This window comes from Scomber scombrus, chromosome 13, assembly GCF_963691925.1.
Source record: "Scomber scombrus chromosome 13, fScoSco1.1, whole genome shotgun sequence".
NCBI lineage: Eukaryota > Metazoa > Chordata > Actinopteri > Scombriformes > Scombridae > Scomber > Scomber scombrus.
This window is the reverse complement of record NC_084982.1, coordinates 30011837-30036084: the sequence shown is the minus strand read 5'-3', so window position 1 is coordinate 30036084 and position 24248 is coordinate 30011837. Positions and strand designations below refer to the sequence as shown.

Here is a 24248-nt window from a genome sequence, read left to right as displayed (position 1 = left end):
TCTTAACACAGACATATTGAAATGTGTACTCACCAACAGGGGAGATAGCGAGAACGTGCTTGCTCTGTTCGCTAACAAGGCTGAGTCCAGCATTGTTTTCAGCATAGACTCTGAAGGAGTACTCCAGACCCTCGATGAGACCAATAATCCTATACTCTCTGTTGGAGATGATGGTGGAGTTCACTTTCTGCCACAGAAGACTGTTCCTGTCCTTCTTCTCTACATGGTAGCCCAGAATGGGAGATCCTCCATCAAAATCTGGAGCCTCCCACTTAATGGTCATACCATCACTGGTGATATTGTAAGACACAGGCTTTGATGGAGGTCCTGGAGGTTTGTACTGGTGCTGGGCGACAATTTCTGAGGAGTTGAGTGGTTCACTGACTCCATACTTGTTCTCTGCACGGACTCTAAACTGGTACGCTGTTCCTTTGACCAAGTTGGGAATCTTGAAGGTTGTCCTGACAACGCTGGAGCAGACCATCTTCCAGTTGGCATGGGAAGTCTCACGCTTCTCTACACTGTAGCATGTGATCTCACCACCTCCATCCTCCTTGGGCTCGTCCCAGGAGATAACAACATTCTGAGCTTTAATCTCATCAAAGCGTATGGGACCAACAGGCACAGAGGGGGCTCCCAGAGTGATGACATTAACGTCAAAGTAGTTCTTGATGACTCTGTTGTCCAGAACCAAGGTGTACTGTCCGGCGTGCTCCTTCATGGCTCCTCTAACTGTGACTGCAGTCTTGTTGTCAGTGGTCCTAAAGCGAATCCTATCACTCTCCTTCAAAGGCAAATTATCCTTTAGCCAGCTGATTGCAGGCTTTGGTTTACCTTTGAAGGGCAGCTCAATGTGGATGTTTTGACCAATACGAACAGCCAATCCATTAGGATAGTCAGTTAGGCTGGCCTCAGGTGGTATGATGAAGTCCATTACTGTAATTGGACCAATCTGGGAGAAGTCACTTCTACCCTTCTCATTCTGGGCAAAGACTCTGAAGTCCATTTCAGTGTTCTCCTTTAGTCCTGTCACCTCACAGCTGCACCGTTTGCATGTTGCGCCCAAAGTCCAGGTTGGGTCTTCCTTGGTGCTCTTTTCAATTATGTAGTCACTGATGTGGCTGCCACCATCGTGGTCAGGTCTGGTCCATTGCAGAGTAACAGAGGTCTTTGTGGAGTCCACCATCACCAGGTTTTTAACAGCTCCAGGAGTCTCCGTGGCTCTAACAGGATCAGTGGTCTCGCAAGTATCGCCGACACCAAACTCATTTTCAGCTGACACACGGAAGAAGTATGCCACATTCTCTTCCAGGTCTGACACCTTGTAACTTGAGTTGGCACACTCATCGGTAATCACTTGGAAAGCCTTCATGGTGGAGGCCTTCTTCTCAACAATGTATTTAGTGACAGGGGAACCACCGTCGATTAGAGGAGCCTCCCAGCTGAGTGTCAACTTTCCTCTTGTCACATTCTTTATCATCAGTTTCTGACAGGTAGAAGGACTGTCTAGAACCTTCAAGGAAACTGTAATAATCTTGGATTCTCCCACACCATTCTCAATCTCCAGCAAGTACTTTCCGCAGTCATCACGGGTGACCTTGGGAATAACAAGGGTAGTGGCACGCTCAGTGCTTGTAATGGTGTAGCGGTTGTCACCCGCTATGTTACGGTCTCCGCGGCGCCAGGTGGCGTTGGGTGTGGGGCGTCCCTTCAGGGGAATAAATACCTCCACATCACGGCCAGATCTGGCGGTGTACTGAGTCGTCATAGGAACGTCCAAGTCCAAATCAGCTTCCTCTGTTGGAGAGAAGTATAACCCAAACAAAAATAAAATAATTAATGGTTCATGAATTGGAGCTAAACAAAATAGCTACAATGATCACCAGTCATATTTATTATCAATATGTTTTTTTTTATCTTTATCATAAAACAGATATAGACAGAATAAGGTCATGTGACAGTACATAGAAGGTGTTTATATAAATACACACCCAGGATATCTTTGGCTTGCACAGGCTGGTACATCTTGGTGTCTTCTCCTTTGCCCTTGCAGTTGACAGCAAAGACTCGGAAGAAGTAGTAAGTTCCAGGTTTGAGGTGTGACACCACATACTCACAGGCTTTGACCTGTGGGTTGATGGTCACCCATTCCCTCTCCTCTGTGTTCATTTGGTCCAAAATGTAGTGTGTGATCTCACTGCCACCATCATAGACGGGCTTCTCCCAGCTGAGGGTGATTGATGTCTTTGTGGAGTCGACCACATGCAGCTTGGATGGCTCACCAGGCAGATCTGCAAATGACAAAAGTACACAAACGTCAGCAACTACTAGTTAAATGAGACAGTATTTTCAAGAATTAAATCCTGAGGGGAAAGTTCTAAAAGGTGATGGTGATGTTGATTGGGAGTTTAAAGCATACCAATGGGGTCGTAGGCATTGTAGAGCTCAGAGGCCTCAGAGTAGTTTCCTGCTCCAGCCTTGTTGACCGCACAGACTCTGTACTGGTATTCATTGTTCTCCACAAGGTTGGTGACCTTCTGTCTCGTGTCTCTAATAGTGCCCTTCACCACCTGAACAAAAAAGGGATGTTATGTTTCAACATACTAGTCATTAATTTGTCTGTTTACATAAATCATCAGAGGTGTCTGAGAACCAACCTTGAACCACTGTAGACTTCTCTTTTCCCTCTTCTCCAGGTAGTAGCCATCAATGTCACTGCCTCCATCCAATGCTGGTCTTTCCCAGATCACTGTCATGGTGGATTTAGTTATCATGGTAACTTGAGGCTTAGATGGCTCGCTGGGAGGAACTGTTGGAAGTCACAATGATCAGGTTAGATGAGATATTTTGCCATTGTTTCATAATGACCCATCTTTCTTTTGAGTTCTCTGTCAAGCCTTTGCCTGGTTTTCCTTTTGTAAATTAGGCGAAGGAGCTATTATATAGCAGATTATATGAGGCTGAAACTCCTAAAAATACATATTCATCAATTCTAAGGTGCTAAATGTTTGAACCCTGGTGTCCACCTTCAGTTGTACTTGCAATCAATCTGCATACCGTTCATAAAGCAGAATTGTTACTTTTTAAGCATGCAATGTCATTAGCACAACCATACATCTTTAGTAAATCAGTGGGTTAATATTATGCCTCCCAAGGATAAATCAAGTTTATTCTGAGCTTCAACTTCTACCCAGGTTATTCCCGCAAATAAGTAATAAATACGAAATAAGTGATAAATAATTATTCTATGTTATAGCAGAGACAATGGAATTCTAACTCTTTTTCTTTTTGTAATTCCAGTGTGGATGATGTAATTGGCTATTGTCAATCTCTGTTTAGTGCAGTTTATTGTGTGGCATGCACATTTAATCTGGGCTGGTCACCAAATTGGTGTGTCTGTGTCTAGGGTACTGTGTATAGAGGTTATCAAATCACTATGTTATGATGGTAGAGGGCTCAGTTTTTGATGACTGTCTACCACTGGCTCTACTCCAGACCGAAAAGCAGTTGTGATAATTGTCGGAGAGTTTATTTTGTTTGCTTACCAAATGCATTCTTGGCAATAATGGGCTCAGACTCCAGTGGGTCTCCAATGCCATACTTGTTGACTCCGCGCACTCTGAAGATGTACTCATTGCCCTGGATTAGCCTTGGCACGTTAACGATGCAGTCAACCAGTTTCTCTGAGACAATAGACCACATCACCCTGCTGGTCTGTCTCTTTTCCACAATGTAATGGGTTACCATGGCGCCACCCTCATCAGCAGGCGGAGACCACATGATGGTGACGTTGTCAGCTGTCACCTTCTTAAACTGAATTTCTCCGGCAGGGGGGCCTGACTTGTCTGTAAATGGGAGGAATGTATGCATACTTATCAGGGTCTAAAGTGTCTATTATTTCATATAATATGAATATGAATATTTTTCGAGTCAGGTTTTAAATAAGTAATATTTTAATACCTTGGATGAGCAGTCTGACAATGGCACAGGTAGATCCCAGGGAGTTTTTCACCTTGACCTCATAGTTTCCAGAGTTGAGACGGGTGGTTTCCCTCAGCAACAAACTGGTGGATTCAAATGTGTGTTTGAAGGACAGCTGGCCGCCGGTCTTCAGCTCTACACCATCCTTAAACCACTCAATAGTGGGAGCAGGTTTGGCAGTGATGTTAAACTTGAGCTCCACATTAGAGCCGGCCCTGTGCTTTACCTCGTTGAGATACTCCTGAGGTATTTCAATCTCTGGGGCGCCTGGATGACAAACCAAAAAAACAGATAGATGCGTTCAAGTTCTTTTGAAGACATGCACCAAAAATTACATTGTACATGTGATGATATAGACAGATGATCGACTGGATTTATTTACAAGCATAAATTTGTAAGATGTGATCAAAAACTAATACACTGAGTTGCTGCAATATTTATTATACCGTCAAACACATACATGTTGGACAGAATTAACTTTAGTAGTAGGACTAAAAGTTTTCATCAGGCTGGCACTACAGAAAAGTGCCTAAAGATTGTTCCAAATGTAAAGTATTCATTCTTTGAGGAGAATGAACTTAATCCATGTTTTGGAATAAAATGCTCAAAAACACAACATTTGTATTGGTGTTTGCATTTGACTTCACATACCATAGGTGTCTACACATGTAGCTGGTCCAGCGGTTATGGATGGGTTGCTCACTGAGCCAACAGCATTCTTGGCCATGACTCTGAACTCATATGTTGCATCTTGGGTCAGACCAGTAACAGTGAAGCGTGTGTCAGTGATGTTGGTGAGATTAGCCTTGGACCACTTGCCACTGTCGCCCTCTGTCTTTTCAATAAGGTAGCCTGTGATTGGGGATCCACCATCAAAGTTGGGCTTCTGCCAGGCCAGGCTAATGGAGTTCTTGGTGATGTCACTGATGCGCAGGTTAATGGGTGGCTCTGCAAGAACAGACAGTGAGCATCATGATAAAACAACAGTTGATAAAACTCAGTGATAAGAAGTAAAATTAAATTTAGTTTTTAATATTCCACTTACCACAGGCATCAATAGCGAGCACTGCATCAGAAACCTTGCTGAAGGCACTGTTTCCAGCAGCATTCTCTGCTGCCACCTTGAACTCATAAATGAGTCCAGCATTGATGTTGGTGACCTTAAAGTGTGTAGCACGGATCACCATTTTGTTGACTCTTTGCCACAGGATACTATTCCTGTCTTTCATCTGGAGATGGTAGCCAAACACATGGCTGCCACCATCTGACTTGGGCTCCTTCCATGCAACAGTAATAGTCTCCCTGGTTACAGCAGTGATTTCTGGAGTTGCTGGTGCATCAGGGATAGCTGAAGATGGAGAGGGAAGGGGCGATGTTATGTTAATTTTGAAAAGCAATGCACAAAATCTAAAAAATGTGGAGATAGAAGAGGGAATAAAAGTAAAGACCACTTACTGTAAGGAAGACTGACAGAGACAGTTGGTGAGTCAATATGTTCACTGATTCCATATCTGTTCTCAGCCCTGATTCTGAACTGGTATTCCAGGCCAGTGGTCAACTTCATGATCTTCATTGTACAGCGGGCCACAGAAGAGGAGACGTCCATCCAGTTGGCTGTGGTTGTCTCTCTCTTCTGGATGATGTAATTGGTGATAGGGCTGCCACCATCATATGCTGGTGGGAGCCACTTCAGGCTGACACTGTCCTCTGTGATGTCAAACAGCTCCACAGGTCCCAGAGGAACACTGGGGCAATCCAAAACCACAATATTTATAAACGACTTTGTGGTGCCACTAGAGTTGGAAGCAATGATATCGTAGCGCCCTGAGTCTTTAGCGATGCTCTCACGCAAAGTGATCTTGATGCTGTCAAGAGTGACTTCAGAGTTGAACCTCATTGTTGACTTGAGCAAAACATTATCCTTTGACAGGGACACCTTTGGCAATGGTTGGCCTGTAAGTGGGATCTCACACTTGAGTGTGGAGCCAGCTCTGACATATACTGTGTTATGGGGGAAATCCTTCATGTTGATATCAGGAGATTCTAGAATATAAAATAGCAGAGAATTAGAACTATGGAAAATGTGATCATTTGTGATAAATTCATATTCATTATCAATATTTTGTAATTTGACTTCATATTTACATGTGATTTGCAATTATTATGAGTCATGAATGTTGGATTATTCTATTGTTTGTATTTTTACAGATTCACTTTTCACAATTCCCAGTCAAATGTAATCAGTTTATCCCTGCCTGTAACTTACCAAGGTGGTCTTTGACCATCACAGGAGTGATCATTTCCTTAATGTCACTATATCCAGCATGGTTCTCAGCTCTGACTCTAAAGAAGTATTCAGCATTCTCCCTCAGACCAGACACTGTAAAGTGGATGGATTTGGTTACACCACACTTGACCCACTTCTCCTGGCCTTTCTCCAAAGCTTCCAGCAGGTAGCCAGTAATTCTGCTGCCGCCATCTTGTTCTGGTTTGGCCCAGGCCAGGGACACACTCTCCTTGGTCACATCAGTCACACCCAGTTTTGGTGGTGGGCTTGGTTTTTCTGGAAGAGAACATAACATATTATATTGAAATAATTAGGTATTATCTTTCACATGTGAATAAAAATCTATGGTGTTGTCTATGGTGTCTTTATTACCTGTGATCTTGGTTCCAGCAATGGTCTCAGCAGGAATACCAATGCCATATTCATTTTCGCCTGTAACCCTGAAGTAGTAAACTCCTCCTTCTTGCAGGTCTGACACCTTGTATGTCAGTCTGTGGCATGTGTCAGTCAACCTTGTCCAGCCTTTCTTGCTGGCCTCACGAATATCAACAAGGTAGTTCTTCACTGGTCCTCCGCCCTCATTCTCAGGAGTGTCCCAGGTGACAGTGGCAGAGGTCTTGGTGACTTCCTTGACCTCCACATGTGAAGGAGGCCCAGGCGAGTCTAGGACTCTGACATTGAGGCTCAAGGATGAGGTCCCAGACACATTGGACAAAGTGACAGTGTATTTGCCAGAGTCGTTGCGGGTGGCTTTCTCTAAGGTGATGGCGGTGAAAGTGTCTGTGGTGTCAATGACAGCACGGACTCTTAAGTCAACATCAGGCTTCGTCCATGCCACAGTGGGAATGGGTTTGCCTCTGAAGGGCACAGTCATAGTGAATGAGCTACCATCCTTCACAATAAGAGTCTTCCTCATCTCATTGCTAATGTCAAAGACAGGCTCCTCCTCTCTTTCTTTGGCCACCTGTTCGTCTGACTCAGAACTAGGCTCACTAACTCCAATCTTATTGATAGACTTGACAACAAACACATATTCAGCCCCAGGAGTCAATCCCACCACTGTAAACTCTGTGTTCTTGGTGTTATGGACCCCAACAATCCATTCATCATCTAAAGTCTTTCTGTATTCTACTCTGTAACCAGTCACAGGTGCTCCACCATCAAATAAGGGTTTATTCCATGACAGTGTGGCTGTGGTCTTTGTAGAGTCGATGATCTTTGGCTTAGCAGGAGGTGAAGGCAGGAACTGTGGATCTTCAGCCTTGGTGAGTGGGCAGGGAATGCTGGGAGCACTGAGGCCAGCAGAATTTTCTGCAAACACTCTGTACTCATATTCAGCGCCCTCACGGAGGCGTGAAGCTTTGACTCGGAGATCGTAAACAGGTTTCTTGTTAACACGGCACCAGCGAAGGCCAGTCTTTTCTCTTTTTTCAATTACATAACTACTTATACTGCTGCCACCATCAGATTCTGGTCTCTCCCAACAGATTGTCATTGCCTCACTTGTAACTGCAGTGACCTGGACATTTGTGGGAGCAGCAGAGACAGTGAATGGATCCATGGCCTGCGTTGGCTCACTCTCCAGGGCCTCACCATCCCCATATTTGTTGACTCCCCTGACTCTGAAGATGTACTCATTTCCTTTGAGCAGCTTTGTGACTTTACAGGTGGTGGCCTTCATGTCACCATAGACAAGAGTCCAGGCTAGGCGACTGGTCTCACGTTTCTCAACAATGTAGTGCATGATTTCAGCACCACCATTTTCCTGAGGAGGTCCCCAGGTTATGGTGCATTTCTGTGCTGTGAGGCCAGACACTGCCAAAGGTCCTGAAGAAGGTCCAGGCCTGTCCAAAACCTTACAGTTTATAGCCACAGACCTGGTTCCTCCTACATTGTGCAGGGTCAGGACATACTGCCCAGAGTCCCTCCTGATAGCATCTCTGACAATCAGTGTGGTTGTGAAGTGGGTGGAAGTGATTTCACACCTGGCCTTGGCCTCAATCTCCTTTCCATCCTTAGACCATGAGACCACGGGTAGTGGACGGCCAGTGATTTCAGCATCAATTGTAATTATGTCTCCTGCTTTGATGACAACCAGCTGTCTTAATTTATCTTCCAAGATAATAGTGGGGGGGTCTACATCATCTTTGACTGTGACAGGTCCTGTACTCTCTGAAGGAACACTCAATAGCTCAGCAGAATTCTTAGCAATAACATGGAAATCATATTGGACATCTTCTGTGAGGCCTGTGACATCAAAGTAGGTGTCTTGCAGGTTGGTGAAGTTGCATTTCAGCCAGCGTCCATTAGGAATCTCTTTACGTTCAACAATGTAGCCAGTGACCTTGGCTCCGCCATCATACTCTGGCTTCTCCCAGAAGAGGGAAACTGATGTCCTTGTAATGTTGGTGACTCTAATGTTACGTGGAGGATCACATGGGTCCCTGGCTGCCACAGGGTCACTGGCCTTAGTGCATGGACCAATGCCAGCCATATTCTCAGCATAGACTCTGAACTGAAATAGCAAGCCTTCTTCAATACCTGTCATCTTAAATTGATTCTCAGCCAGAAGACCTCTGTTGACCTTGCTCCACAGGATACTGCCATGCTCTTTGCACTCAATATGATAGCCTATTACAGGGCTTCCACCATCACTGGCTGGTTTCCCCCATTCCACAAGCATGCCAGACTTGGTGGCATGAGCAACATGGAGGCTAGTTGGTGGGCCAGGAGGCTCAAAGGGATACTGAGCAACAATAGCTGAGGAATCAATGGCATGACTCTTACCATAACGGTTCTCAGCTGCAATACGGAACTGGTACTCTGTTCCCTGATTGAGACGAGACACCTTGATTGATGACCTGGCAACTGTGGCTGAGACAATGTGCCATGTGGTTGTAGTAGTGTCTCTCTTCTCCACAACATAGTTGTTTATCTGGCATCCACCATCATAGGTTGGAGGGTCCCAAGACAGAGAGATGAAGTCTGCGCTAACCTCATCCACCCTGATGTTGCTGGGTGGGCCAGGTTTGTCCAGGATTATAACAGAGATTTCAGCTGTCTCAGTGCCAATTGTATTAGTGAGAGTAATTTCATATTTTCCTTTGTCCTCCTTGGTTGCATCCTTGATGACAACCTTTGATGAGGTCTTGGAAGTGAGAACATTGACCCTGGTAGTCTGTTTTAGCACTTGTCCATCCTTCTTCCACTCCACCCCAGGCTGAGGTCTGCCTTTGAAGGGAACATCAATCTTCAGGTCATCCCCTGCTTTTACACTGTATGTGTTGAACGGCAGGTTGATGGTTGGCTTAACTGTTATATCCTTCACCACCACTGGGGAAGCTAAAGGCTTGGCATCACTCTTGCCCTTATCATTCACAGCAGTGACCCTAAAGGAATATTCCTCTCCAGTTGTGAGTCCATCAATAGTAGCTTCCAGAGCTTTAACCTCACTACACACAGTCCATTTTTCATCTCCCTTGGGCTGCATTTCCACAATGTATTTTGTAATCTTGCTACCTCCATCATGGTCAGGTTTCTCCCAGGAAAGTGTGACAGATTGACGAGTGACATCAACCAATACAATCTTACCAGGAGGCAAAGGAATCTCGGAAACCTTGACCTGATCTGTGGCGGCAGGCAGACCTACTCCCAGCTCATTGACAGCCAGCACACGGAAATAATACATGCCACCCTCCTCCAGGTCAGGGATAATATAAGAGTTCCTTACACAATTGGTACAAACACTGGTGAAAGCCATTCTCTTCTGCTCTCTTTTCTCTACAATATAATGTGATATCTTAGCCCCGCCATCAATAAGTGGAGGTTCCCAAGAGATAGAGACAGAACCTCTCTTTACATCCTTAACCTCTAGGTTGGTAGGAGCACTGGGGGAGTCCAGAACTCTGACATTTATGAAGGCAGATTTAGAGCCACTGAGGTTCTCAAGGGTTAGCACGTATTTGCCAGTGTCAAATCTGTCAACATTCTCAATCACCAACATTGTATAGGAGCTTGTAACTTCAATCTGGGCACGCTCATTCAGAGTTCCATCTGCCTTTGACCATCTGACCTCAGGCTCAGGCTTTCCTCTGATTGTGACAAACAGGCGCAGGGTAGCAGTTGCACGAATATTGACCATCTTCCTCAGATCGGCATCTAGTTCAATTTCAGGAGTCTCCAACTTCTCAGCAGCAATAACAGACCCAGGCAGGTCCACATGCTCACCCACTCCCTCACAGTTAACAGCACATATGCGGAAGTTATACTCTGCATTCTCCTTCAGTTGCTTTACAGTGTAGTGAGTTGCCTGGACACCAGTGTGTGGTGTGCAAATTACCCACTCATCATCTGCTGCCTCCTTCATTTCAACAATATATCCACTGATCACTGCTCCGCCATCATAGATAGGCCTGGACCAGGACAGGGAGGCTGTAGTACTGGAATGGTCAATTACCTTGGGGTTATTTGGCGGTCCCGGTGGGTAAGTGGCATCACAGGCCTTAATATATTGAGTTGGTGCACTAGGCTTTCCCACACCGGCAGCATTTTCAGCTGAGACCCTGAATTCATAAGAGTGGCCCTGTATGAGACCAGTGCATCTGAATCTTATGTCGTTCAGCCTCTTCTTGTTGCACTTATTCCATCTGATGCCATCCTTATCACGTTTTTCAAGTACATATCCTTCAATCTCAGCTCCTCCATTATCCTCTGGTCTCTCCCAGGTAAGCACAATGGAGTCCCTGGTGATGATGCCGGCCTCTGGGGTGGAAGGTGCACTGGGAGTGGTGAAGGGGTTACGAGCAATTACAGGCTCAGATTCCAGTGGCTCACCAACACCATATTTATTTACAGCAGTGACTCTGAAGATGTATTCATTACCAGGCAGCAGTTTTGTGATTTTGTAGCTGATAGCTTGGATCTTGGGCTCAACCACTGTCCATGACAAGCGACTGGTCTCTCTCTTCTCAATGATGTAGTAAGAGATGCTGGCTCCACCATCATGTGAGGGATGGTTCCAGTGCAGATAACACTTCTCAGCTGTGACTCCTTTGACCTCTAGTGGGCCATCTGGAGGACCCGGTCGATCCAGAACTTTAACATTAACTGGGATCATCTTGACTCCCCCCACATTGATGAGTTTGAGAGTAAAGTGGCCACCATCCAATCTGATGCATTCCTTCACTGTCAAGATGGTACGTGTAAGTGTGGTCTTGACTTCCATTCTTTGTGTGGTTTTGTCAACCTCCTTTCCATCCTTCAACCAAATTACCTCAGGCATTGGCTTGCCTGTGTATTCAGCATCAATGTCAAATGTCTCACCAGCATGGACAACAGTCAGATCCTTGAATTTAGAATCCATAGTGGCCTCTGGAGCCACAATTTCATCTTTGGCAGTAATTTCTCCTGTAGTTTGAGAAGGACGACTGTTGATGCCAGCTGCATTCCTGGCAACGATTCTGAACTCATAAACACAATCTTCAGTCAGACCACTAACTGTAAACTGAGTTTCAATGACATTGGCGAAGCTGGCCTTCATCCATCGGTTATCTGGACTCTTCCTTCTCTCAACCACGTAACCAGTGATTCTACTGCCTCCATCATACTGGGGCCTGGTCCACTGGAGGGTAACATGGTTTCTGGTGATTTCAATAGCCTCAGGAGTACCTGGTGGGTCACAAGGGTCCCTAGCTACTGTGCTCTCAGAGGTCTTGCTCACTGGGCTGATTCCAGCAATGTTTTCAGCATAAACTCTGAATTCATACTCAATACCCTCTTCCAACTCTGTGGTCCTGAAACGTGCATCTGGGATTAGAAGCTTGTTTAGTTTAGTCCACAAGAGGCTGTTCTTCTCCTTTCTTTCCAGATGATAGCCCATGATGGGGCTGCCTCCATTGTTGGTGGGAGGTTGCCACTCAACCACCATGTTATCCTTGGTTGCAGCAGAAATAATTGGTGTTCCTGGGGCAGCAGGTTCACTGAATGGATACTGAGCAACAACAGCAGGAGAGACAATAGCAGAACTCTTTCCATATCTATTCTCTGCAGACACTCTGAATTGATATTCAACTCCGGTCTTCAACTTGCTGACTTTGATGGTTGTCCTGGCAATAGTAGCAGATACAATGTGCCATGCTGTTGTGGTGGTGTCTCTCTTCTCCACAATGTAGTTGTTGATCTGACAGCCTCCAGTATACACTGGTGGTTCCCAGGATAGAGTGACATAATTAGAGCTCACTTCCTCAATCTTCACAGGGCCAGTGGGTGGGCCAGGCTTATCTAGAATAATAACAGTAATCTCCTCTGTAGCTGTTCCCACATTACTGGTGGCTGTGATGGTGTATTTGCCAGAGTCATCCTTATTGGTATCCTTGATAAACAGCTTAGTGGATGTTGGTGTCCTGGATACATTAAGTCTGGTTGTCTCCTTAAGAGCATGTCCATCTTTCTTCCATTCAACCTTGGGAACTGGGCGTCCAAAGACTTGTATCTCAATCTTCAGATCCTCACAATGCTGCAAACTGTAAGTGTTGAATGACATCTTGAAACTGGGCGCCATAGTCACATCTTTAGCAGTTACTGGTGCAGCCAGAGACCTGGGGTCACTTTTACCCTTTTCATTGAAAGCTAATATTCTAAACAGGTACTCATGTCCTGCACTGAGGCCTGTGACAGTGCCTTCACAGGTTTTTGTTGTGGTGGCCACCATCCATTCCTCTGAGCCCACAGGCTGCATTTCAATGTAGTAGCCTATGATCCTGCTGCCTCCATCGTGCACTGGCTTCTCCCAGGAGAGTGAGGCAGTGGTTTTGGTCACACCAGTCAAATTGATCTTACCAACAGGTAGAGGAGGTTCAGAAGTCTTAATTGCGTATTCTGTCTCAATTGGCTGTCCCACGCCAAATTCATTTTCAGCTAGGACTCTGAAATAGTATATAGTTCCCTCAGTGAGGCCACTAATATGGTAACTTGTCTTAGTGCACTTATTGTCCACATTAGAATAAACCTTCCTGGTGGACTCACGCTTTTCAACCAGGTAATTCTTTATTCTTGAACCACCATCAATAAGAGGAGGTTCCCAGGTCAGAGTGACACTTTCCCTCTTAATGTCCTTCACTATGAGATTCAGAGGAGCACCTGGAGTGTCCAGAACTCTGACAGAGACAAAGGCTGATTTGGTGCCAGCGCTATTTTCCAAGTTGAGGATATATTTGCCAGCATCATACTTGTCACAGATGTCAATGGAGAGCTGTGTATAGTCTTCACCAGTCTCAATTTGAACCTTACTAGGCATTTCTCCATCCTCCTTGGCCCAGCAAATCTCAGGAGATGGACGACCTTTGAATGGAATGCCGATTCTCATTGAGCCTCCTGCACGGACAACTAGTCCCTTCCTGAGCTCTGAATCTAAAATCATCTCTGGAGGATTAATCTTATCAATAGGTTTCACAACTCCCTGGACCTCAGTGGGCTCACCAACACCCAGTTTGTTGATTGCACAGATGCGCAGTTTGTATTCCTGGTGCTCAATCAACTTGGTGACAGTAAACTTGGTGGCATTTACTCCAGATGGTGGGGTGCATATTGTCCATTCCTCCTCATCAGCCTTGGTTATTTCTACAGCATAGCCTTGAATATCACAGCCACCATCATATATAGGCCTGTGCCAGGCCAGAGTGATGGAGTCTTTGGTAGTGTCAACCACATGGGCATTGGAGGGACAGCCTGGTTCAAATGTGGGGTCACAGGCTTTGAGGTAGGGGGTAGCTGGGCTTGGTTGACCCACTCCAGCTACGTTCTCAGCAGATACCCTAAATTCATATTCATGGTCCTCAGTCAGCCCTGTTACTCTGAAACGCAAATCTGTCACTCTACGTTTGTTGCACTTAGTCCACCTTATTCCAGCTCTGTCTCTCTTCTCAACAATGTAACCAGCAATCTCACTGCCTCCATTGGTCTCAGGGCGGTTCCAACAGACAGTCATGGAGTCCCTGGTAATATTTGTGATCTCAACCTCCGTAGGCGAGCCAGGAGGAACAAATGGATTTCTCATGATAACTGGTGCTGATTCAAGAGGCTCGCCATCACCATATTTGTTGACGGCCATGACTCTGAAGATGTACTCATTGCCCTTCAATAGCTTGGTAACTTTAAACATGGTAGCTCCACAGTCACTGGACACTACAGTCCATGCCAGGCGGCTGGTTTCTCTCTTCTGGATGATGTAGTGAGAAATGTTACCTCCTCCATCGTGCCTGGGTGGCAGCCATGACAATGAGCACTTCTCCTCAGTGACGTTGCTGACAGTAAGAGGTCCCTGAGAGGGACCTGGTCTGTCCAGGACCTTCACACTGAATGGGACAGTCTTAGATCCAGCCACATTAGTCAGAACCAGTGTGTACTGTCCACCATCCACTCGAATGGCATCCTTCACAACAAGCAGAGCCTTAAAATCTGTGTTTTTGATCTCAGCTCTGGCTGAGTTTTCAACTTCAACATCTCCCCTGAACCACTGAGCTGTGGGGATGGGCTTTCCTTGTACACTGGCCTCCAGACTGAATGTCTCTCCAGCATTGATAACAATGGTCTGGTTGTACATAGGATCTGTCTCACACTTAGGAGGTTCAACTTCATCCTTAGCTGTGATGGATCCTGTACTCTCAGAGGGCTTGCTGACAGCACCAGCTGCATTCCTTGCAATTACTCTGAAGTCATATTTACTGTCTTCTGTCAGGCCAGTAACTTTGAATTCATGTTCAATTACATTTGCAAAGCTGGCCTTCATCCACTTCCCTTCAGGCAGATCACGTTTCTCCACTACATAGCCAGTAACTAAGCTTCCACCATCATACTGTGGAGGAGTCCACCTTAGTTTTACTGAGTGCCTGGTCACAATCACAGCCTCAGGACAGCCAGGAGGATCGCATGGGTCACGTGCTACATAGACTTCAGAGATTTTGCTACATTTTCCAATGCCGACAATATTTTCTGCATAAACTCTGTATTCATACTCAATTCCTTCCTCAAGAGGAGTGGATTTGAATCTACAGTCTTGGATGAGAGTTTTGTTGACCTTGGTCCAGAGGATACTGTTCTTCTCTTTCCTCTCCATATGGTAGCCTAAGATGGCACTGCCTCCATCAGATGGGGGTTTGTGCCACTCAACCACCATATAGTCTTTAGTGTATGAAGACACAAATGGCGTTCCTGGTGGTCCAGGCTCCTGGAATGGATACTGTGCCAACACAGGCTCAGAGTCAATTGCATAACTCTTTCCATATCTATTCTCAGCATAAATTCTGAACTGGTATTCAGAACCTGTCTTCAGATTGGCCACTTTTAGGGTGGTTCTGGCCACAGTGGCAGACACGACCGTCCAATTAACTGTGGTTGTGTCTCTCTTCTCCACCACATAGTTGGATATTGGGCAGCCACCTGTATATGTAGGAGGTTCCCAGTTAAGAGTGATACTCTCAGCACTGATGTCCTCCAACTTCACAGGGCCTGTTGGTGGGCCTGGCTTGTCCAGGGTGATCACCTCAATAGTGGCATCCTTGGATCCCAGGACATTGGCAATATTGATGCTATACATGCCTCCATCCTCTCTGGTGGCATCCTTTATGGTGAGAGTGGTGTTATGTGCTGAGTCAGTGACATTGACTCTGGTGGTCTGCTTGAGGGCAGCTCCATCCTTGGTCCAAGTGATAGTTGGCTTTGGATGACCAGCAACTGGGACCTCAATCTTAAGGTCATAGCCCACCTGGACAGAGTAGGTGCTCCCTTTAGGTCTCACAGACGGTTCAATTGCAAGGTCCTTTGCTACAACTGATTGAGCCAGTTGTCTGGGGTCACTCTTGCCCTTTTCATTGACTGCAACAACTCTGAACTGGTACTCTTCTCCCTTAAGTAGGTTTGTTACCACTGTCTCTAGCGTCTTCCCAGTAGCACACAAAATCCAAACTTCACTGTCCTTAGGTGCCAGTTCAACTTCATAGTAACTGATCCTACTGCCACCATCATGTACAGGCTTCTCCCAAGTGAGGGTTACAGTGCTAGAAGTAACGTCAACAACACTGACTTTACCAGGGGGCTGAGGCTTTTCAGATATCTTGATTGGTTCAAACGTTTTAGCAGGGAGACCCACACCATATTCATTCTCAGCTAGGACTCTGAAAAAATACATTCCACCCTCTGGAAGAGGTTCAATTTTCCATGACATTCTGTTGCACGTGGTGATGGTAGAGTAAACCTTCCTGGTGCTTTCACGCTTCTCAACAATATAATGTTTAATCTTTGAGCCACCATCCAGAAGTGGAGGCTCCCATGTGAGAGTCACAGAGTTCTTGGTAATCTCTTTCACCATGAAGTTATTTGGAGCACTAGGTGAGTCCAGGACTCTAACACTGATGAAGACAGACTTCACTCCACTGGCATTCTCTGCTGTTAAAGTGTACTTGCCACTATCAAATCTGTTAACGTTCTCAATGACAAGTGAAGCATAGCTGCCTGTATTGTCAATCTGGGCAGTCTCATTAATCTCACCATCAGCCTTGCCCCATTTCACCTCAGGAGCAGGACGACCTCTCACAGGAACAAACAGCCTGAGAGTGCTTGCTGCTCTAATGTTGATCATCTTTCTCATATCAGAATGCAAGTCAAGATCAGGAGCCTCAAGCTTCTCCTCCAAAAGGATTTTTCCTGTGACATCAGCATGCTCACCCACACCAACTTTGTTGATGGCACACACCCTGAATTGGTACTCATGTTTCTCCAGAAGTTTTTTCACTGTAAACTTAGTGTCTGTAATTCCAGTGGGAGGAGTGCACATAACCCACTCATCAAATGCCACATCACATGCCTCAACAATGTAGGCCTGAATCTCACAGCCTCCATCATAGATGGGTTTACCCCATGTAAGGGAAACAGTGGACCTAGATGTATCCACCACCTTTGGATTGTTTGGCGGGCCTGGTTTGAAGACAGGATCCAATGCTTTGTAGTAAATTGTTGGTTCGCTAGGTGTGCCAATGCCTGCAGCATTCTCTGCAGCAACTCTAAATTCATAGCTATGGTTTTCTAGGAGCCCTGAAACTCTAAAGCGGATCTCACTCACTGTGCGCTTGTTGCACCTGGTCCATCTCACACCATCCTTATCACGCTTCTCAATAATAAATCCTTGGATGGGGCTGCCACCATCATTAGTTGGTCTTTCCCAAGTCACTACCATGGAATCTTTGGTGATGGTGGACACTTCTACATTTGTAGGTGGCTTGGAAGTCACAAACGGATTTCTTGCAATCATTGCTTCAGATTCCAGAGGCTCACCAACTCCGTATTTGTTGACTGGAATCACTCTGAAGATATACTCATTACCAGGAAGAAGTTTGGTGATCTTCAGGTTCAGGGTCTGAACTTTGGGTTCAACTACAGTCCAAACCAATCTACTAGTTTCCCTCTTCTCAACAATGTAATGGGAAACGTCACTACCTCCGTCTTGCGATGGTGATTTCCAGGAAATTGAACATTTCTCACTGGTGACACCATAGATGGAAATAGGGCCCTCAGGTGGACCTGGTCTGTCCAAAACCTTTACATTAATGTTAACAGATTTCTCTCCTCCAACATTCTTTACCAACAAAGTGTAATGCCCTCCATCAACACGGATGGCTTCTTTAACAACTAGACAGGCAATAAAGTCAGTGTTCTTTATTTCTAAGCGAGCTGCTTCAGCAATCTCCTTTCCTTCCTTTAGCCAGTATACTGTGGGCACAGGCTTGCCAAAGAAAGCAGCCTCAAGCTTGAATGTTTCTCCAGCATTCACCACCACAGTCTGGGAGTACTTAGCTTCCAAGTCAATTTGGGGTGGCTCCACTTCATCCTTTGCAGTGATGGCTCCAGTAGAATCAGATGGCTGGCTAAATACACCTGCTGCATTTCTGGCGATGACACGGAACTCATAGATCTGATCTTCAATAAGACCTGTGACAACAAACGTAGTCTCAATTACGTTGGCAAAACTGGCCTTCATCCAGCGGCCATCTCCCTCCTTCTTCTCTACCACATAGCCTGTAATCTTGATGCCGATATCATACTCAGGTTTGGTCCATCTCAGGGTCACCTGGTTTCTGGTTACAATGACAGCCTCTGGTTTTCCTGGCCTATCACAAGGATCTCTGGCCACTTGCATTTCACTCACTTTGCTGGCTTTGCTGATGCCGACAATGTTCTCAGCATAGACTTTGAATTCATATTCAATACCTTCCTCAAGGCCAACAACCTTGAATCTGGTCTCTGGGATGATCTGTTTGTTTTGTTTCACCCACATTATGCTGTTTCTCTCTTTGAGCTCCAAGTGGTAGCCCAAGATTTTGCTTCCACCATCACTACTGGGTTTATCCCATACAACAGCCATGCTCTCCTTGGTGGCTGACTGGACCACAACAGAAAGTGGTGAGCCGGGTACTTCAAATGGATACTGGGCGAAAATGGTATCAGAGAGCAGGACTGAGGATTTGCCATATCTATTCTCTGCAGCAATCCTAAACTGGTACTCAGATCCAGTCTTTAGACGGGCAGCCTTGATGGTGGTTCTGGCCACTGTAGCTGACACAATCTGCCAGTTAGTGGTAGACGTGTCCCTCTTCTCAACAATATAATTGTTGATGGCGCAACCACCATCATACTCTGGAGGATTCCAGAACAGGATCACACTGTCAGCAGTGACCTCATCTAGCTTAATGGGGCCAGTTGGAGGACCAGGCTTATCTAGAACAACAACAGAAATGTCTGTAGTTGCCTCTCCAGCTGTGTTGGTCAGTTTGATAGAGTATGTTCCTACGTCATCTCTGCAAGCTTCCTTAATGACCAGGTGAAGTATTTTGTCTGTGGCTTCAGCATTAACTCTTGTTGTCTCCTTGAGAACAGCACCATCTTTGAGCCAAGTTACTGTTGCTTTTGGACAGGCAGCATATGGTACATCTATCTTAAGGTCGTCCCCTGCTAGTGCACTAAATGTACTGAAAATCAACTTGAAAGTTGGTGGGATGACCAGGTCTTTAGCAACCACAGGCATACTCAGAGGACGTGGATCACTAACTCCCTTTTCATTGGCAGATGAGATACGGAACATGTATTCCTCTCCCTGTGTAAGGCCAGTTACAAGAGCCTCATTGGTCTTCACCACCATGACCTGGGTCCACTTCTCACTGCCTTTACCCTGCATCTCAACAATGTAGCCTGTGATTCTGCTGCCGCCATCATGGTCAGGCTTTTCCCAAGATAATTTAACACTGGTGCCAGTAACTTCACGGAGAGACACTTTTCCTGGTGGCAGAGGCTTCTCTGAGGCTTTGATTGGTTCAACAGTCTCTACTGGGAGGCCAATTCCAAATTCATTCTCAGCCAGGATTCTAAAGAAGTACATCTTTCCTTCTTCCAAGTCTCCAATTTTCCAACTGGACTTATGGCACTGGGCACACACTGTTGAGTAGGCTTTTCTGGTTGACTCACGCTTCTCCACAATGTAGCTGCGCACTCTGGAGCCACCATCAATGAGAGGTGCATCCCAAACAAGAGAGACTGAGTCTCTAGTGACCTCCTTGATGACCAGGTTCTGAGGTGCTCCAGGAGTATCTAGCACCCTGACCATAACAAAGGCTGTCTTGCTCCCTGTTGCATTCTCTACAGTCACTAGGTATTTACCTCCATCAAACCTGTCAACATTCTCTACCTGAAGAGTGGTGAATGAAGAGGTGATTTCAATGTTAGCCTTGTCCAGGGATTCTCCATGCTCTCTTGACCATTTTACTTCAGGTGCTGGTCTGCCCTTGATAGGAACAAAGAGTCTTAGTGTGCTGCAGGCTCTGAGGCATACAACCTTGCGCAACTCTGCTCCAAGGTCAATTTCTGGAGGAAGCAGCCTGTCCTCAGCCTTGGGGGTACCAGGAACAGCAGCAGGCTCTCCTACACCTTCACAGTTTGTGGCACAGATGTTGATCTTGTACTGTTGATTGTCTTTCAAATTGGTGATTGTGAATGAGGTGGCTGTCCATCCTTTCTTGGGAGTATGAATCGTCCATTCATCCTCCTCAGGCAGACAGGTTTCCACAATGTAGCCAGTGATGTCAGAACCACCATCATAAACTGGCTTGTTCCAAGCAAGGGTGATGGAGGACTTGGTTGTGTCCAGCACTCTAGGGTTCCCTGGGGGTCCTGGCTGGAAGATGGTGTCCATGGCTTTGTAAAATGGACTTGAAGGACTAGGCTGGCTTAGACCAGCATTGTTCTCTGCAAGGACTCTGAATTCATACTCATGTCCTGGTGTGAGGCCAGAGGCCTTAAATCGCAGGTCAGTTACAGTCCTTTTGTTGCACTTCACCCAGCGCATGCCAGTCTTATCCCTTCTCTCAATTATGTAAGTGTTGATTCTGCTGCCTCCATCATGTTCAGGGCGCTCCCAGCAGACGACCATGGAGTCCTTTGTGATGGTGGTAACCTCAGGCTGCTGTGGAGGGTCACTAGGAACATAGGGGTTGGCACAGATGACAGGTTCAGACTCCAGAGGCTCACCTATGCCATACTTGTTAACAGCCATGACTCTGAAGATATACTCATTGCCCTTCAAAAGCTTAGTGACCTTAAACCTGTTTGCTTGAAGTTCTGTGGCCACATTTGTCCATGCCAACCTGCTGGTCTCACGCCTTTGAATGATGAAGTACTCAATCTTGGCACCGCCATCATGTGTAGGATGCAGCCAGTTGAGAACACATTTCTCAGCAGCAATGCCAGTAATAGTTAGGGAGTCTGGTGGTCCAGGTCTGTCAAGAACCTTGACATTGTATGTGAACTTGGCAAAGCCACCAGGGTTGCTGGCAGTCAGAGTGAAAACACCACCATCCCTCCTCATGGAGTCTTTGTTTTTCAGAATTGTGTGGAAGTCGGATGTCTTTATTTCTAACTTGGCTGTATCCTGAAGCTCCTTCCCTTCCTTGGTCCATACCAGAGATGGGATTGGCCTGCCAGTCACATTGGCCTCAAGTTCAAACATCTCTCCTGCCATTACAACTACATTGCTGCTATAAGATGAATCAACATCAAGCTGGGGCTCCTCAATGTCATCCCTGCATGTGATTTCTTCTGATGGCTGGGATGGTGCACTTACAGCTCCAGCTGAGTTTCTTGCGAACACACGGAATTCATAAATGGCATCTTCAATCAGACCACTGACAGTGTAAATGGTCTCTAGAATGTTGTTGAAGTTGGCTTTGAGCCAGCGTCCGTTGGGCAGCTCTCTCCTCTCCACTGTGTATCCAGTGATGGAAAATCCACCATCTCCCTCTGGTTTGGTCCATGAAATGGTCACTTCATGTCTGGTGATATTCAATGCGACAGGCCTGCCTGGTGGATCCACTGGATCCAAAGCAGACAAAGTCTCTGAGGGTTTGCTTGGTTTGCTGAGACCAGCCATGTTTTCAGCTATAACGCGGTGTTCATATTGGATTCCATCAACAAGCCCTGTTGATTTGAAGATATTTCCAACAACAAGAGCTTTGCTGATCCTCTGCCAAAGAATGCTGTTTTTCTCTTTTCTCTCTACATGGTAACCCAAGATGGCACTGCCTCCATCAGAGGACGGCTCATTCCAGCTCAGAGTCATAGCATCCTTGTTGAAAGATGTGATCACAGGAGTGCCTGGCTGCCCTGGCACATCAAATGGATAGGCAGCTATCACTGGTTCAGAGATAATGGGGGGTCCAATGCCATACCTGTTCTGAGCTTTGACTCTGAACTGGTATCCAGTTCCAGTGTTGAGCCGGACTGCCTTAAATGTGGTGCGGATCACTGTGGCTGCCAACTCCACCCAGGAAGTACCAGTGGTCTCCCGCATCTCAACGATATAATTGTTGATGGGAACACCTCCATCATTTTCTGGTGCTTCCCAGGACATGAGAACATAATCACATGACACCTCTTCCAGCTTAATCGGACCTGTAGGAGGCCCTGGAATATCGTGGACCAAGACTGTGATTGTCTCAGTCAGTGTACCAAGCATGTTCTTTCCAGTCATGGAATATTGGCCTCCATCAATCCTCTTAATCTCACTGATATTGAGGATGGTTGATGTTGGTGTGGTTTCAACGTTGATTCTCTGTGTCTCTTTCAACACTGTATCTCCCTTCTTCCAGGAAACCACCGGTCTGGGTTTGCCAAGCACTGGAATCTCCACCTTAACACGGTCTCCAGCCTTGGCAATGACCGTCTTCTGGTAGACTCCACGTAGGTCAAAGGATGGGGCAGAAGTTTGCTCTTTGATAATTGCGGGCCTGCTCTCACGGGGGTCGCTCCTGCCGGATGCATTGACTGCCATTATGCGGAAGGTATATTCTGCACCCTCAATCAAATCTGTGACAGTGTAATCCAGAGCCTTTATGGTGGCCGCATGGACCCACTGGTCAGTGTCCTTCTTTTGGGCCTCAATGACATATCCTGTAATCAAACTGCCACCATCATGCAGTGGCTTGGCCCAGGCCAAGCTGGCAGTGTCAGCTGTGACATCTGTGACATACAAGTTCTCAGGGGCAGTGGGGGCTTGGGACACCCTGATTGGGTCAGGGGTTTCAGCGGGCTCACCTACACCCAGGTCATTCTCAGCAGAGACACGGAAGTAGTAGTACGCTCCCTCCTCAAGGTCTGGGATCTTGAAAGAACACTTCTGCCATGTGGTGCTAAGTACTATGTAGGCCTTCTTGGTGGCCTCTCTCTTTTCAATGATGTAGTTGTGAATCTTAGAACCACCATCGATGATGGGGATTTCCCACTGGAGAGTAACGCTCTTGTTTGTGATCTCTCTAGGTTTGAAATTGACTGGGGGTCCTGGCGTGTCCAGAACTTTTACATTAACAAAACCAGTCTTCTTTCCAGCAACATTCTCCAGACAGAGATGGTACTTTCCAGCATCATATCTGGTGCAGTCAGGAATAACCAGCAAAGTGTAAGATTCTGTGGTGTCAATGTGTGCACGTGTTTTCAGATTAGTGTCATCTTTGGTCCAGGTTACTTCAGGAACAGGACGGCCCCTGATGGGAACAAACATACGAATTGATGCACGAGACCTGACCACCAGGGTTCTCCTGAGTTCAGCATCCAGCTCAAAGTCTGGCAGCATCTCCTGGTCCACTAGCTCAGTCACTTGCTCGACATCTGCAGGTTCGCCAACTCCCTCAGAGTTAATAGCTCTGACTCTGAAGTGGTATTTGCCTCCTTTTTGAAGTTTGCCAATAACATATTTAGTATCTTTCAGGGTGTACTGTGTCTCCGTCTCCCAATCATCATGTCCTTCCTTTTTGTACTCAACAATGTATCCGTCTACATCAAGACCACCATCATAGTGGGGTCGGCCCCAGGTGAAGGTGGCTGAGGTTTTTGTGGTGTCTGCAATTCTGGGGTTGGATGGAGGACCAGGTGGATCTAATGAACAAGAAAAACAAAGTTAACACGGGCCACACCTTATGTGTATTTTTCTGACATGTATATGTATGTAACTTTCCTGTTGTGACAACTCTATTTGTACTTACACACAATGTCCTTGGTCATCACAGGGTGCGATGGCTCACTGGGCTCTCCGAATCCAGCCTTGTTCTCAGCAGTGACTCTGAACTCATACTCTATTCCCTCGTTCAAGCCTTGCACCTTAAAGCGCAGGTCAGGGACTGTCCTCTTACTGGCTCTCACCCATCTCATTCCTTTCTTCTCTTTCCTCTGAACACTATATCCTCTGATGTCACTTCCTCCATCCTGCACGGGTCTCTTCCATGAAATGGTGACAGAATTCCTGGTGATCATATCAATCTCTGGGGTTGAAGGTGGGCCTGGTGGGCCTAAAGGAAGATAATAAAATGGTCAGTTACACAGAGATTTAACATAATCTCATCATTACTCTGAAAAGATTCCATGCATTCAGTAATGAATAAAATATAATAAT

At 46.1% G+C, this 24248-nt stretch overlaps 1 protein-coding gene across 1 annotated transcript in view; it reads right to left on the bottom strand.

Moving 5' to 3' along the window:
- ttn.2 (titin, tandem duplicate 2) overlaps nt 1-24248 on the bottom strand; it is a 225324-nt gene that overhangs the window by 23658 nt on the left and 177418 nt on the right. Inside the window, 12 exon segments of the mRNA XM_062431355.1 lie at nt 34-1797; nt 1992-2291; nt 2420-2570; nt 2658-2809; nt 3546-3845; nt 3961-4248; nt 4633-4929; nt 5027-5329; nt 5437-6024; nt 6248-6544; nt 6641-23734; nt 23842-24144. Coding sequence (XP_062287339.1) covers nt 34-1797; nt 1992-2291; nt 2420-2570; nt 2658-2809; nt 3546-3845; nt 3961-4248; nt 4633-4929; nt 5027-5329; nt 5437-6024; nt 6248-6544; nt 6641-23734; nt 23842-24144 — 21837 coding nt within the window.